This window comes from Lontra canadensis, unplaced genomic scaffold (genome assembly GCF_010015895.1).
Source record: "Lontra canadensis isolate GAN:19392208 unplaced genomic scaffold, GSC_riverotter_1.0 scaffold37, whole genome shotgun sequence".
Taxonomy (NCBI): domain Eukaryota; kingdom Metazoa; phylum Chordata; class Mammalia; order Carnivora; family Mustelidae; genus Lontra; species Lontra canadensis.
Genome location: NW_022631031.1, coordinates 10,161,669 through 10,176,330, shown reverse-complemented (window position 1 = coordinate 10,176,330; position 14,662 = coordinate 10,161,669). Strand labels below are relative to the sequence as shown.

General features: G+C 38.2%; 1 protein-coding gene across 1 annotated transcript in view; it reads left to right on the top strand.

Annotated features, from left to right (window-relative positions):
* The window catches only part of STMN2 (stathmin 2), a 51,369-nt gene that overhangs the window by 19,988 nt on the left and 16,719 nt on the right, over window positions 1–14,662 (top strand). The window contains exons 2-3 of the mRNA XM_032869146.1: window positions 6,879–6,974; window positions 9,532–9,704. Coding sequence (XP_032725037.1) covers window positions 6,879–6,974; window positions 9,532–9,704 — 269 coding nt within the window. The remainder of the gene's footprint in view (window positions 1–6,878; window positions 6,975–9,531; window positions 9,705–14,662) is intronic.

Here is a 14,662-nt window from a genome sequence, read left to right as displayed (position 1 = left end):
ATGAGAGAGCTCTACTCACCCAGGTGAGCCGACTCTCCTGAGTGTCTGAGATGGCGTTCTCTCATTTAAGTACCCACAAATCTAGCTATCGCATTAGGCTATCATTTTATTCATACTACCTGGTAGTGTTAAGGCCTAAGAAAAAATTTCCTTGAATACTCAAAATTAGGTTGGCAATAAAGTCTTGAAATATAAACAGAATAAAGAGCTTTCATTACTCCGATAAACCAGTGTAGATCTCCATGTAGAACTGTAAGAATGTCTTTCATTAGAGGGAGAGAAAAAAAGGGCAAAACCCTGCATGATATAGTGGGATTCTCATTAAACTCAGCAGGAGGTTTAACTGGAATCAAGGGTAAGGTGAGGTCTCAGATTGGTACAATTTACCACTCTTATTACATTTTTGATCACAGGGACTGATTCATATCATCCAATTTCTTTTCCTTGTCACAGCAGCTTTGCCAAAAATCAATCAAATTGAAATTTAAGAGCCTCATATGTTTCTGTGCAACCCAGCGATGGGTTGTACAGCTTTGACCTTCTTAAATGTCCCCTAATTTGATTTGATATCTATTTCCTGCAGAAAAAGTATGCCGTTTCAGCTGATCAAACATTAATCTTTCAAACCCTCCCTGGTAATTATATCTTAGGAAACCATAATTTGGGGGGTGGGAAGAAGGTGGGTAGAATGAATGTAGACTGAATCCATTTTTGTGCTAAGCCAATTAACATTACATCATCGTAGCAGAAATATCTAGAACATTACCTCATATCAATGATCTTCTGGGATGTTAAAATAGACCTTCAAAAATGGGAGATTTATTTTTCATGTCAATGTTGAATCTTCAATTACATATTCATCAACTATATTCATCAACCTTTTTTTAAGGTCCAAATTCAAGCTAATGTGGTATACAAGTGTTTTAAATAAAATCCATTTCATTTATTTCCTCTTTCAAGAAGAAAATCATAGTGATAGAGCACCCAAAAGTATTTCTAAATAGGATAACAGATTTGACTTTTAGAAAATAATCTGACCTCAAGCTCTAGGACCCCAAAGCAATCAAACTATCAAATGCAACACACACACACACACACACACACACACACAAAATATGGTCAAAATCAAGTTAAAAGAAGGATGAGGAGCTTAATTTATCACATGGAAAAAGGTGCCAAAGAAAGCTGTAAGATCACTGATTCTGATCTATGTGAAGACTGCATATTTAGAAGAGTGAGGAAATCATTATATATGTGTTTGTCTATTTCATATTTTACTAAGTACAATTAATTTCTCTGCTACTAATTTAATCTAAACGAAGATCTAATCTATTAAATCTCTAGTACCAATTGTATTTTTCTCCTGGATGCTCCTTGTTCTTCAAAGAAAAAAATCCTCAGATTCACACACACGCAAACACAAATGGAAAATGGAAGAAAATGAAAAAAATTCAGGTAATTGCCAGGCAAAATATATTGCTCTTAAAATATCCAAATAACCAATGCAATGCATTTTCCCCCTAAAATGCCTAAATAATTACCACTTACTTCATTAGCTGTGATAGGAGTGGATAAGGATATATTCAGTCATAAAAGAATACACATACTCAGAGTTCCTTTTGAGAAACTGTTCCTGAGTTTTGTAGCCATCTCTGCCAGTATTTACTATCCAAGTAAAACATACAAGTAAAAAAAAAAAAACACCTTATACTTTATTTCTCTACGTCTCTGTACTTGACCTATAGTTCTGTAGTCAGTAAGTCACATGTGGGAATTAATTAAGGAACAAATGCCAAAGAAAAATGGGAAGAGAAAAAAGTCTTGGATTCTTTATTTTCAAAGGCAGTAGTAACATGCATTACTTTCTTGTTAAAAAACAATATGGAGATGGTGAAGGTATGTGTAATGCATCTGAACAGATAGTTGGAAGAAGTGAATGGCATTACAGGCAAGGCACATAGAACCAGTCAGACCCATAATCAAACTGAACTCCACACTTCATAATCTGTTGGCTATTGGGCAAACTACTCCACTTCTCTGCATCTTTTTCTTTCATCTGTAAATCTAGTCTCATTATAGTATCTTTCTCCTAACATTATCGAGAAGATTAAATCAGAAATGCATGCATATATCGTAGCACGGTGCCTGATATATTCTTTGTGCTCCAAACCCAAATAAGCCACTGCTACCATGATTCATAGTCCACTGTAGCCATTTGGAAGAATGGAAAAAGAATTAGTGTTCGTACATCATTAGGTGAAACGAGTATTGCTATAGAATCATTGTACATCATATGGGTTGAGTTTTAAATGAATTCACTAGAGAAATACACTAACTTGAAAACATTAATAGTTAATAGCAAATGCAACCAACTATGAGAAAGATTATATGGAATTACCTGTTACTTCCCACATCCTTACAAACTGCCCAGAACTTTATGGTGTTGGGGTATAACGAAAAAATTAATATATGCTGAGTTCCAAAAACCAGTCAATGGGATTGTCAGTTCAAAGTATGAAATATCAATAGTGAAATCTTATTAGTGTATTTCTAATAGCCTTCATATTTGCTTGGGATTTTTCATTGTTGATAAAAAAAAAAAAAGGTAATCCAAATTCCATATATTTTGACCCATACTCTAGGGTGTGGCCAACCTATCCTACTGGACTCAGATTTAGTGACAGTTTGTCTGGAAAGCTTCCTTAACCACCCATCTGTAAGGCTCTTTTGCTCTCTTCCTCTGCCCTTAACTCCAAATACAGTTATTGTTTACTTTCCATTGTTCTTTCATACGGTCTCTAGTAACTATCTTCCCTTTCTTTTCCCTTTCCCATTCCCTACTGTTTTCTTAAGTCCTACCACATTACCTGCTGAACTTTATTCGGTTGCACCTTAAGTGTATCTCGTGGTAACAGGTCCTTCCTGCATAATAAAATGACTAGATAAATCTTTCTAAGAAGAAGCTTTCACCAGGTAACGCCCCTTACAAAATGTTCAGTGGCTCCCTATTGCTAAGATAATTGTAATGGCCAAATTCTGACAGTGAAAGAGGATATTATTAACGGGCTTCACCTAGAACTGTGCAGGCAAACCAGGACTTCCAGCTAACCACTCATTCTCACCTCTGAGCTTCTCAAATTTTCCCACAGAAATATTCCTGAGAGTGGACTCAAAACCAAACCCTCAAGCTTAAATTTCTTTTAAGTAACATGTAGAAAATTCATGATATTGTGACTTTCTGGTAAAAAATATAAGAATGGTTGTCTTAATGTAAATACAATATCTTAAGTCATAACCTTTTCACATGAACAAAAATTCAGAACATCTTACCCAACATCACAGAGCAAAACTGAGCCCCAGGAAGTCTTTCTGTCAGGACACAACTCCTGAAAACCTCATTGTAGTGTAGTCCATGAAAATGAAGTGAATGATTCTCCCCGTAGTTCAGTTATCCTTTTCTTGCATGAATTCAATTCACTGCCCACCCACAAAAGCCTTCCAGATAGCTTCTTCAGAACCCCATTTCCATGTCAACAATAATAAACATACCTTCTCCCTTCCTTGCTCTCCTTAACACCACTCAGTCTTTACCATCCAGGTCCATTTGTTCTGGTTGCTATATAAAATATAAATCACCCAATGAAATTTGAACCTCAGAAAAGCAAGGAATGATTTTTAGTATGTTCCATGCAATTTTTGGGTTAAAACTTAACTAGTCACCTCATATTTTTGCTTGCTGAATCTGGCAACCATAACTGTAAAGCCATTCCTGACCACTCTCCCAGTAGCACCAAGGCTTTGAGATTCTTCTGAATTTCTAGCACAAATCACCTGTACCTCTATTTGACACCATATTTTGCATGTGTTTCTATCCATATACTCCATATTTTTATATCCATGTATTCCATTTCCTAAATTTGAAAGCTTCTTGAGAATAAGGATACTATTGTATTTCTTTGTAATTCTATAGTGCCTTACAGAAACTCCTCTCCATCAGTGGTGATCATAAATACTTTTTTTTTTCTTTTCAGTGTGACAGAATTCATTGTTTTTGCACCACACCCAGTGCTCCATGCAATGTGTGCCCTCCATAATACCCACCACCATAAATATTTGTTAATTGAGAGATTGACTTAAAATCAATGAGCAAGGTAGCCAACAACAGTTTATTAAGCAATAGTCTTCTGTTCCATCCAGACCTGTGCTGTGAATGTTTTCATAGATGAGTAAGATGTAGTATTTGTTTTCAAAGAGCCTATGGTTTCATAAGCAAAAATTATACATCAAAACCCAGTAGTGACTGATCTTAGACAGTATAGAACCACATATAACAGTATATAATCAAGATTGGGTAGTACAGTCAGCTAAGGGCAATTGGATATCAATGTGGGCAGCACCCCTAAGAGAGAGAAACCCTGAGGAGGGAAGGCTGGAATTGGGATTGAAATTTTGGCAGGAATTTAGTTGAGAGGAGAGGATTAGGAAGAGCAATGCCACCTGGGGAAAATTTGGGCAACTCTACCATGTGAAGAGGAAACTTTTCTTCACTGGACAATGTGCCTTTGTTGCGGGGAAAGTCAAGATATGCTCGGACTGGTTGCAAGTGGTTTTAAGGAGCTCCTTAGGATTCAGAGCAAATATATGAATGAGAATCTATGTTCATGCCATGGAGAGTCATGGCCCTCAATAAAAATAATGTAAGGATTCCCTTAAGTAATTGCCCACATTGGTCAATTGAGCTTTGTCCCCAAACCACCTAGGAGAGGAAAGACAAACTTTTCATCAGTCATGGTTATACACTACACACAGGGTTCTAAACTGTTGGTCTCAGACAACCTTTCTAGCTTCCACCTTCATTAACTTATGGAGTATAATAGAGCAGTGGCCTTACTAAAAAGTATTGAATTTCATTTCCAAGAAACGGAATACAGATGTTGAAGAGTATTCTTTTCAGTAGAAATTCATGTTCTTCTGTAGCTTTAATCTGTTACTGCGCTATGAGATAGAGATCTTATTTTATTTTTATTTTGGGGTTAGCCCTCCCTAATAAAGTTGGTATTTTTAACATGTGTTCCTTGTATGTGCTTAATTTTGCAAAATATTTTTGATACCATTTTGCTTTCTCTTATTAAAAAAAAGGCACCAGCCTGCAAAAACTTGCTGTTTTGAGTTTTATTCTTCATGGGATCAAATGTATTAAACCACCAAATGTTTTTATCTGACAGAAGCTGTGATTCACACTAAGCATCCATGTAAAGACCTGCTTGGACCTTTTTTTTTTCTTTTTTTTACCGACCTGCTTGGAACTTTAGAAGTGACATAATTTTATTAACCAAATAAACAAGACAAAGAAATACAGTTTCAGCCTTTTAAAATTCAAAAAGCATCTAATGTATTCTCTCAAAGTAGGTGTTAGCAGGACTGTTAAAACAAAAGGCAAATTGTGTTGTTTATTTTAAAGGAAATAAGCTACACAAGGAGAGAAAATTCTCTTAGAGTGACTCTGAATGTATTAGGTTGAACCATATGCATTATGGCAATATTTGATCTTTGTATGTGGTTCAATGATATGCAAGCACGTCTAGCCCTGACATTGAACCTCATCCTAAAAGTAGAAATAGAAAAATGCTACTTGGCAATCTTGATATTGATTGATTTACTGCATTTTTATCTGGAGGCCACATATGACTTTAGCCTCTGGGGGCCAGTTTCATTTGCAAAATTGGTGGTGGGGTAGGTAGACTGTTAGCTCAATGATCTTTTAGGACCCTCCTCATCTAGCATTTGGTAGCTCTAGAGCATCTGGATGTCAAAGCTGTTTCCCATTAGCCAACAAAAGATGGACTTTGTTAATAATGCCCAAATTAATCGTCTGGAAATTTCTGTCTTCCCAAGGTACTCACCCTCCCTTGCATTACCATAATGATCAGAAGCCCCTGCCAAAAGATGAACATTACCGTGAGATTCAACACATTAGACCATCACCATTGTTTGTAACTTTCCTCAAGTTAGTGCACAGTATGCCTGTCATTTCTCTTCCATTTTTTTAAAATTTATCAATAATCAACAATGGTGGGACAATCCCACCTCCTTATACCCATCGGGTCTTCTCTCGTCCTGGTGTCAACCAGCACTGAGGAGATGCCTTCCCAGGTTACCTGGGCAGGAGGCCTCTTGACGGAGAAAGGGAAAAATGAAATAGGGAGGGGGCATGAAGGAGGAAGGAGATCCCTCACTGAATGCCTACAGCTGCTTGGCAAGGTGGGCCCCCAAACCGGGTTCCACAGAGGAGATAACAGCCTTATCAGATCTCAGATCTAGCTTTATGGTATGTGTGGAAAGAAGTTGGGACAAGAAAGTTGCTTGGGGATAAAGAGAAAGCAGGAACAGAGATCCTTGGAGGATGCATCCACTTGAGAACAATCCTGTTGGGTTCTCTGCCTGTCCCCGACTGCATCCGTGGCCACACAGGCCGGGGCCACAAAGGACACCTCCTGAGTCATACTTATGTCCGGTAGATGCACATACACGTGTACTCGGACGGACCTGTCTCCCGGAGCATTCTGTCTGGTTTTCCTTTTTCTATGTCTTCTTTGTCTCTCCTCCCTGTCCTGCTGGATCTTCATTCCTCCTACTTCCCTTTCTTTCTCTCACTCCCTTTCTCTCGCTTTTTATCTAACCTGGTTTAATGTGTCATTTATGTCCTCTGTAATAAGGAATATGCACCTATTTCAGTCTTCCTTTCATTTATATTTTGCGAAGCTGTGTCCCTGCCAACATTCATTCTGAAAGAGTCTGTAATTGTTACTTAGATTAAAAGAAGCACCAAGAGGAAATTCAGAAAATGAAAGGTACTAATCCTGAGTCTTTTGTTTTAGCCTACAAGGAAAAAATGAAGGAGCTGTCCATGCTGTCACTGATCTGCTCTTGCTTTTACCCCGAACCTCGCAACATCAACATCTATACTTATGACGGTGAGTTGCCTGCAGTAGAAATGCTCCCACTAACATTGTTTGGAAAGGCTTACATACACTTGTTTCTCTCTCACAGCTCCTGATCGAATTAAATCAATGTTTTGTAGATCTCACTATTGACTTGTTGCTTCTAGCTATTTGGTCTTATTGATTGCCTCTTGCTCTGAACAGTTTAAGGGTTTTGTGGTTTGTGTGTGTGTGTGTTTCTCTGTTTTTTTTTTTTTAAGTAAACCCTAACCCTGAAATCAAGAGTCACACGTTTGGGGCACATAGGTGGCTCAGTCAGTTAAGCATCAGACTCTTGATTTCGGCTCAGATCATGATCTCAGGGTCATGAGATCGAGCCCTGCATGGGGCTCCACACTCAGAGAGTCTGCTTGAGATTCTCTCTCTCTCCCTCTCCCTCTGTCCTTTGCTCCCCCCATGTCCTTCTCTCTCTAAAATAATAAATAAATCTTTTTTTTTTAAAGTCACATGTTCTATTGACTGAGCAATCCAGACGCCCCTAAAACAGTTCCAGTTTGATGCTAACAAGAGCACATTTGTGTCTCTTCAGAAATAGAGTGAGATGGCTGTTAGCAGCCACATCCAGCATACCAACATGGATAGCAAGTCTAAGGCTTTTCTTTGCAAATGCTATAATATGCTAAGCTTTCGTTAGACCAAAGAGTAATTTGCAAGAAAATGCTTTATACTCAGGAAACTCAAAAGAAAAAAATCAACAACCATCACTGTTTCCCCTTATTATATTCTCCATAACATTCCCATATTTTGAATATGCATGTCAACAAGCTAACAAGTTCCCATGATAAAAGTGACTTATGACTGAGGCCCCAGATAATAAGAATTGAAATTAAAATAGAAAGAAAGTAAGGAAGAAAGAAACCCAGCTTAAAGAATTGGCATGACTACAAACTTCACTGTAGTACAACACTTTCCATTGGATTTATCAAAGTTCAGTCTATTTAGCTTGCTTTTCTTCCTGGCTCTGCAACTATCTGTGTGACCTCAGGCAAGTTAGTTAGATTTTCGGAGCCTTATTTAACTCTAGTATCTTCTTCCCACAGTTGTTATAGGGTTTAAATGGTCTAATGCAGGTCAAACACTTGGCAGCAAGGCTGACCCCTTACAAGGCCTCAAAAATGGTAGCTATCATTGCCAATGATCTCATCCTCACTTAATTCAGTCAGTGTAATGACAGTGTTTGATAGAGGTCTATGTGTAGCAGTCAGAGCTGAGGTATATTTTGTTACTTGTTGGCTTATCATGTTTCTTTTCCAGATGAGTAAAGTTATACATTAAAGATAAGCTGAAGGCATCTGTGGCACTTGACCCCTTCCGTGTGTTTCTTTTTTAAGATTTTATTTGTTTATTAGAGAGAGAGAGAGAGCAGGATGAGGGGCAGAGGGAGAAGGAGGCACTCCCTGAGCAGGGAGTCCAACATGGAGCTCCATCTAGGACCCTGGGATCATGACCTGAGCTGAAGGCAGACGCTTTAAGGACTGAGCCCCCCAGGCGCCCCTCTTCTGTGCCTTTAAAGCCTGGCCCAGGACTTAGAGGCTTTTTCCTTCCAAAGTTATGCTAACATAGCACAAGTGTCATAAATGCTAATTAACTCTTTCGTAACCATGTCCTTGTGAAAGGGTTTCAGTTTCCAACCCAAACTTCCTTTAGAATGCGGGGCCAATCCCTACCTTGTGTAAATTCATTCAGTCGACAGATAGACAGAGGCTTCCTCTGCTAGATACAGCTGTGACCCATAATCCGGCCAAGTTTCTTCTGGGATTCTAATACCTCACTACAGGCTGTCACAGAGGCTGCAAAGATAAATATGGAACAGCCTCTCTTTGGGGGAACTTAGAGCTGAAGAGAAGAGACATACGTCCAATAGTCAAATAATCAGCAAGGAGAGCACAGTGTGGTTAAGGGATAAGCTGGAGGTGACACAAAGTGTACTGGGAAGACAGTGACAGGTTCTACAGCATTAGGGATTGAAGACAGGGTAGAAAAAAAGTCAGAAGTCATGGGTGAGCTGAGTCTTAGAAGCTAAACAGGTAAGTTCAACATTGCTCGTGCACTGCTTCCTAGAAGAACTGGTAAAGCATTTCAAATTTCCAATAAACCTTTGTTATTTTTTTTCTTTCTCATTTAGCCTGAAAACACCTCCAGCCATGGTAATTTTCAAAGGATAAATCAAAATCTGTGCCACTTTATTTTCATGTGAAGCTCATGTTTATTCAAAAGGAAAAAAAAGTTCGGTTTAAAATCAATTTGGGCTCTTTTCTCCTAAGGAGGCCTGCCTTTAATCGACTCCCTATGGACGTTGTTGAATTTCCCAACACTGTACATATTTATTCTGTTGGAATATATCTGTCATGATAGTAAAAAAAGAGATCTTGTATGTTCAAAACCATGTAGAACAGATAATCACACGCAACATTTATTCCTATTTGCCAGAATAACAAGGCTGCTTTCAGTTGCCAGAACTCACATTATTTCAATAAACCCCTGCTTCACTGCTCTGTATGCTTAACATCCTCCAATATTCATTCCTCAGATATGGAAGTGAAGCAAATCAACAAACGTGCCTCTGGCCAGGCTTTTGAGCTGATCCTGAAGCCACCATCTCCCATCTCAGAAGCCCCACGGACTTTAGCTTCTCCAAAGAAGAAAGACCTGTCTCTGGAGGAGATCCAGAAAAAACTGGAGGCTGCAGAGGAAAGAAGAAAGGTAACTTCTCCCATAGGTTTTTCAATTCTTCTCTCTTTTCTCTGTCTCTTCCCTTCCCTCCTCTTCTCTCTCCTTTCTTCTCCCCCCACCCCACACATTCTAGCAGAGGTTCCAGGGGACAATATGTGTAAACCTACAATATCCCAGCACATGTAGGTCTTCAACGGACACAGAGCCAGGCTAGTTCAAGTAAACATTGCTGCCTCTGGGCTCCTTGAAACCAAACATCTTAGACACTAAAAGAGCTTCAATACCTTGGTGCCCTTCTCCCTCTCTTAGATCCCTTATCATAAAAATCTCCCTGCCTTAGTCCACTGTGCATATCCAGGAAAGCATAAACTTAGGAAACTTAGCTTCACGGTTTGGAGGTGAGGAGGGATATACGAGTGGTGATTACTCCTCTCAGGGTTGGTGTCCCATCCCCAGTGTGGTGCATGGTTTTCCTTGAAACTATAGACCACCAGATCCTCCCCCTAAAATATCTCTGCCCAGATGCTGCTCGCCCCAGGATAAGGGCCCCAAGCTAGCCTCTGTCCTCAAGGCCTCACTTCCTGCCTTTGAAGTTGGTCCCTCCAAGATCAGGACCCTCTAAATCTATCGGTGTCCTCCTCTCCCCAGTTCTAAGCCTTGATGGCCTTTTCTTCTCTCTTTTCCATTGGCCCCTGTTTGTATTAAAGCACTTTTCTTTTGCCCAATCTCTAATTGTTCACAATTAGATAACTAAGAAGCCAAAGGTATTAAAAATGGGGGGGGGGGACTCAGAAATCCCAAGGACTCTACACATAAAGATAGAAGTTACATCTGAATATGCCTGTACCAACCAAGTGATTGTTAAAGTCCATCCCACCAAAATGCTCTTGACCAACCCAAATGGAATTATTTTTAGGTAATTCATGCCTCTATTGTATTTTTCACTGACTTTATCACAAAATATTTTTAGAAGCATGTAGTCACTAAGAATATGCTCCATGCACTGTCTTACTTGAATGGAAACTCTGCATTTACAATAATTTTTTATTTTATTTTTATATTGCCTATAGAAAGTTAGCCAATACATTCAACACCTATAGGTTGGATAGTTACAAAGAAAACAAAGATAGTCTTTCTCGCTGAATTCTCTAACAGTCAACATGACACAAAGCCAAATATGCTTATGTGCATATGTGTGTGTGTATAATACATGTGTACATATATGCACACACATATATATACATACATATGTAATATCAGATAATGAGAACTTATCTCCTAACTTGCTGCCAACAGATACAAGTTACTAACTACAACAGTGATGGTGTGTTACATTCAAGGCAGATCAAGTTCTCTTACAGGTAAAGGGCAATGGGTACAGGTCCTAGGTTGTCCTGTAGAGACGCTGGGACTTGATTAGAATAGAAGGTCAGTGACTAAGCTGAGATTGAAACTTGAGATGAAAATTCAGCATCATGGCTCAGAATGTTGCTGGTGTTTCCAGGCAACGTATTTAATTTGAAGGATACTGTTAAAAGGAAAGAAAAACACAGAGATTATCAAAATTAACTTGGTAGCTTCATAAAACTCCTGAGTTAGCTAATTACTAATTCTTTCTGGTAAAATTTCCTACACCCTGACAATGATAAATTATCAACAATTACACCTTTATACAAGTGAATTGAACTAGAAATTGGCCTTAAAATGTCTTTTAAGACATTTATAAATATAATCATCCAGCATTACGACACCAGGAAAAATTTTTGAAAGCCTTTAAAATCAGTATTCCTTCACATGTATGGTATTACTTGTTACAATTTTCAAGGCAAAAATCATTATATAGATTATGTCCTGGTAGTAGAGTTTTAATTAGAAGAGAATATAACTAATTAACAGAAAGTACCAACTTAAAAAACCATTAATTGATTTTATTCTATTGGCTTGTGCCAACTTAATTAGTGCTCGTTAGAAGAATTGTTAATTCTCCTCAAAGAGCCTCTAGCTAGTGGATATATGTCAGTGATTACCTTAGTGAAAACATGCATATAACCAAAACTCAGTTCAACTAGCTAAAACACAAAGTGGGTATGTGACTAAAATGTCTAGAAATGGTTGCAGCTTCAAAAACAAGCTGGATCCAGACGAAGCAATGTGGCCAGATAAAACTCTTTATATCTATCATCGATCTCCTCCTGCCTCTCATTGATTTCAAGACCAAGAGCGTTTCCTTTCCAACAGTCGCTCCCAACTTATTTTCCTCCCAAATTAGACACTCGAGCAGAAAGAGCATTATTCTTTCCCACGAAAGTCCTGGGACTGATCCTCAGTGTCCTGTCCTGGGGTCACACCTTGAACCCTGAGCCCATCCTTGGGGTTGAGAGGATGCGGTACTTTGATTGGCTAGCCTGGATCACATGACCTTCAGAGGCGGGGAGGTAAGATTCCTGCAGAGAAATGCGGAGGAGTAGAGCCCTAAAAGGAAATTGAGGTGTTGTTATCCAAAGAAGGGGAAATGGAATTTCGACAAGCAAAATGACAGCCACAATTTTCATCTTTAGAAGCTTAGCTTTAGTATAACAATTGCAGTAACTATTTAGCTCCTACACTATTCAACTGGTAATTCTCCTAGCCCTGTCAGCATGAAAAAAGCGATCTCTGCAGCTACACAGAACAGTGCTGTCCAACAAAAATATAATGTGAGCCACATATGTATTTTAAGTTTTTCTAACAGTCACATTTTAAGGAGTAAAAAGTAACCTGAAACAGCCGTGTGTGGCTAGTAGCTATTCAGTTGGACAGCACAGATAAAAATGAGACCAGAAAAATCTTAGTGAACCATGGAGGAATTTTAGGCCTGTTTCTAATTGGTACCAGATAATTATTCAGTTTCAACTTTACTAATTTTTTACATATTTTCTAAGAATTACATTGAAATATAAACTCAGAAAGTTAAAAAGAAACTGCCATGCTGTGATTTCAATCTTTATGTAATCAGAACCAACCAATCCAGTACAACCTACTGGAAGTAATAGGATCTTCTAAATCTCACACTTTCTTCTTTGGCTCCGTGGGCTGTGCATTTACTTGTCAAGTCCTCACTGTGGGGAGGGAGCTTCTCTGGGCCCAATTTTCACCTGCTGATCTCTCTCCTGGTGTTCAAATTTATTATTATTTTTTTTTGTAACACTTTGCACAATTAGTAAGCATATGTTTATCTGCATATATATTTATTTAGCCCTAATGTCCCCACTGTTAAATTATACACTCCATGAAGGCATGGATTCTGTCTTTTGTTACTAGTTCCTAGAAAAATTAGTACTGCAAATATTTTTAAATGACTAAGGAAATGATAATTTTTAGAACTAAACGTTAAAGTGGCAATATATCACTTGCTTTGACTTTTTATTTTGTCTTCACATACTAAAACAAAATTATAATTACTATATTTCCAAAGGATATCTTCTGAAAGTGCACTAAATAAATTATAAGACTTCTTAGTCTGGGAAAAATCACTCAATCAACAGATATTTTAAGAGCCTACTATTTGACAGGCACTGTTCTAGCTATTAGAGATGCCTCATCAATCTTAATCCAATTGGGAAAAAATAGCTAATAACTAAATAAAGCAGGGCAAAGGTAATTGATAGTGCTGGAGTGGAAGGCGTTATTCATATGGGGTGACCAAAAATGGCCTCTTATATATGAGAACATTTTGGGGGGTTAGGGGGAAGCATGAAAGAAAGGAGTAAGCTTTACAGCTCTTCTCTGGGGATAGAACACTTGAAGTAAAGAGATTAGCAAGTGCAAAGGCCCTGAGATAGGAGTGTGCTAGGACAGTTTAAGTACACAGAGCTCAGTGTGACTGAAGTAGAAAGAACAAAGAGGGGCCAGCAGGAATTGGGGTCAGAAGGTAGCATTTTAATGACTTAGACTTCAATTGAAATGGGAGATCATCGAGGAAAATAAAAACATTTCACTATTTGATGTGAATCACAGCATCTCTTTAGAAAAATATCTACTAAAAAAAAACTGGCTGACTAGAAAAATAAATAGTGTTAGGTAGAGAAGACATGAAAGTGTTCTAGACTAAGAGAATCGTTCCAGAAGTAAGGATACACAGAGATAAGAATGCATAATGTATGTTTTCAGGGCAGTGGGTAGACCAGTGAACTAGTGCAGTTGGGTAGGGAGATGGAGAGTAATGAGGTGAGATTGTGGAGGGCCTTGAAGCACCCAGATTGGATGTTCAAACTCTATTACGGAAGACATTAAAAAAACACCAAAGGCTTTCAAAAATAAACACATGTCCAACCTAGTCCAGTGGTCAGCAACATTTTGCTCTGGGTCTATTTCTGTTCTTATAGTTACAAGTTTTTAAAGATTCTGCCTATCAAACATGTTATTAATAGTAGTATAATATTAACATAATAGTATTAATAAAATAAATATAATAGTATTAATAAATTTGTTTTGCCATGGTTATAAGGAAAAAAACTATAACTGCTAATTAATATTTTGATTATCATTAAAAATAAGTATTTTCTCACTAAATTGACTTAATTCTAACTCAATGTGAGTATAAAAATAGACAAAGAAAAAGGTGAAATATGATTTCTGATAGGATTTCTGAAACATAATAAAAGTTTATGAGCCCCTTTCCCCTCCACTAGTATCATCAAAAGGCCTGCTTCTGAGAGTTTAGGGACCACATCTGGGAACCAATGACCTAGACTATGTTGCAGAGGCCTTCTGGATTTATAACTGGAGGGTTGCAATGCAGTCATCTCCACGTGGGCTCAAACTCACTTCACAGTAAATGTTCTGGCAGTGTCCCCAATTCCTCATACCATCTGCTGACTCTATTGCAGCACCGACCATCTGGTTACTAGGTTGGACAGTCCTCCCTTAGGCTCCTTTGAACCAGAATTAATCCCCATTGATTGGTTCACAGAAGAAATTTGTTACGCAAGAAATAAGTCTTTTTCCTG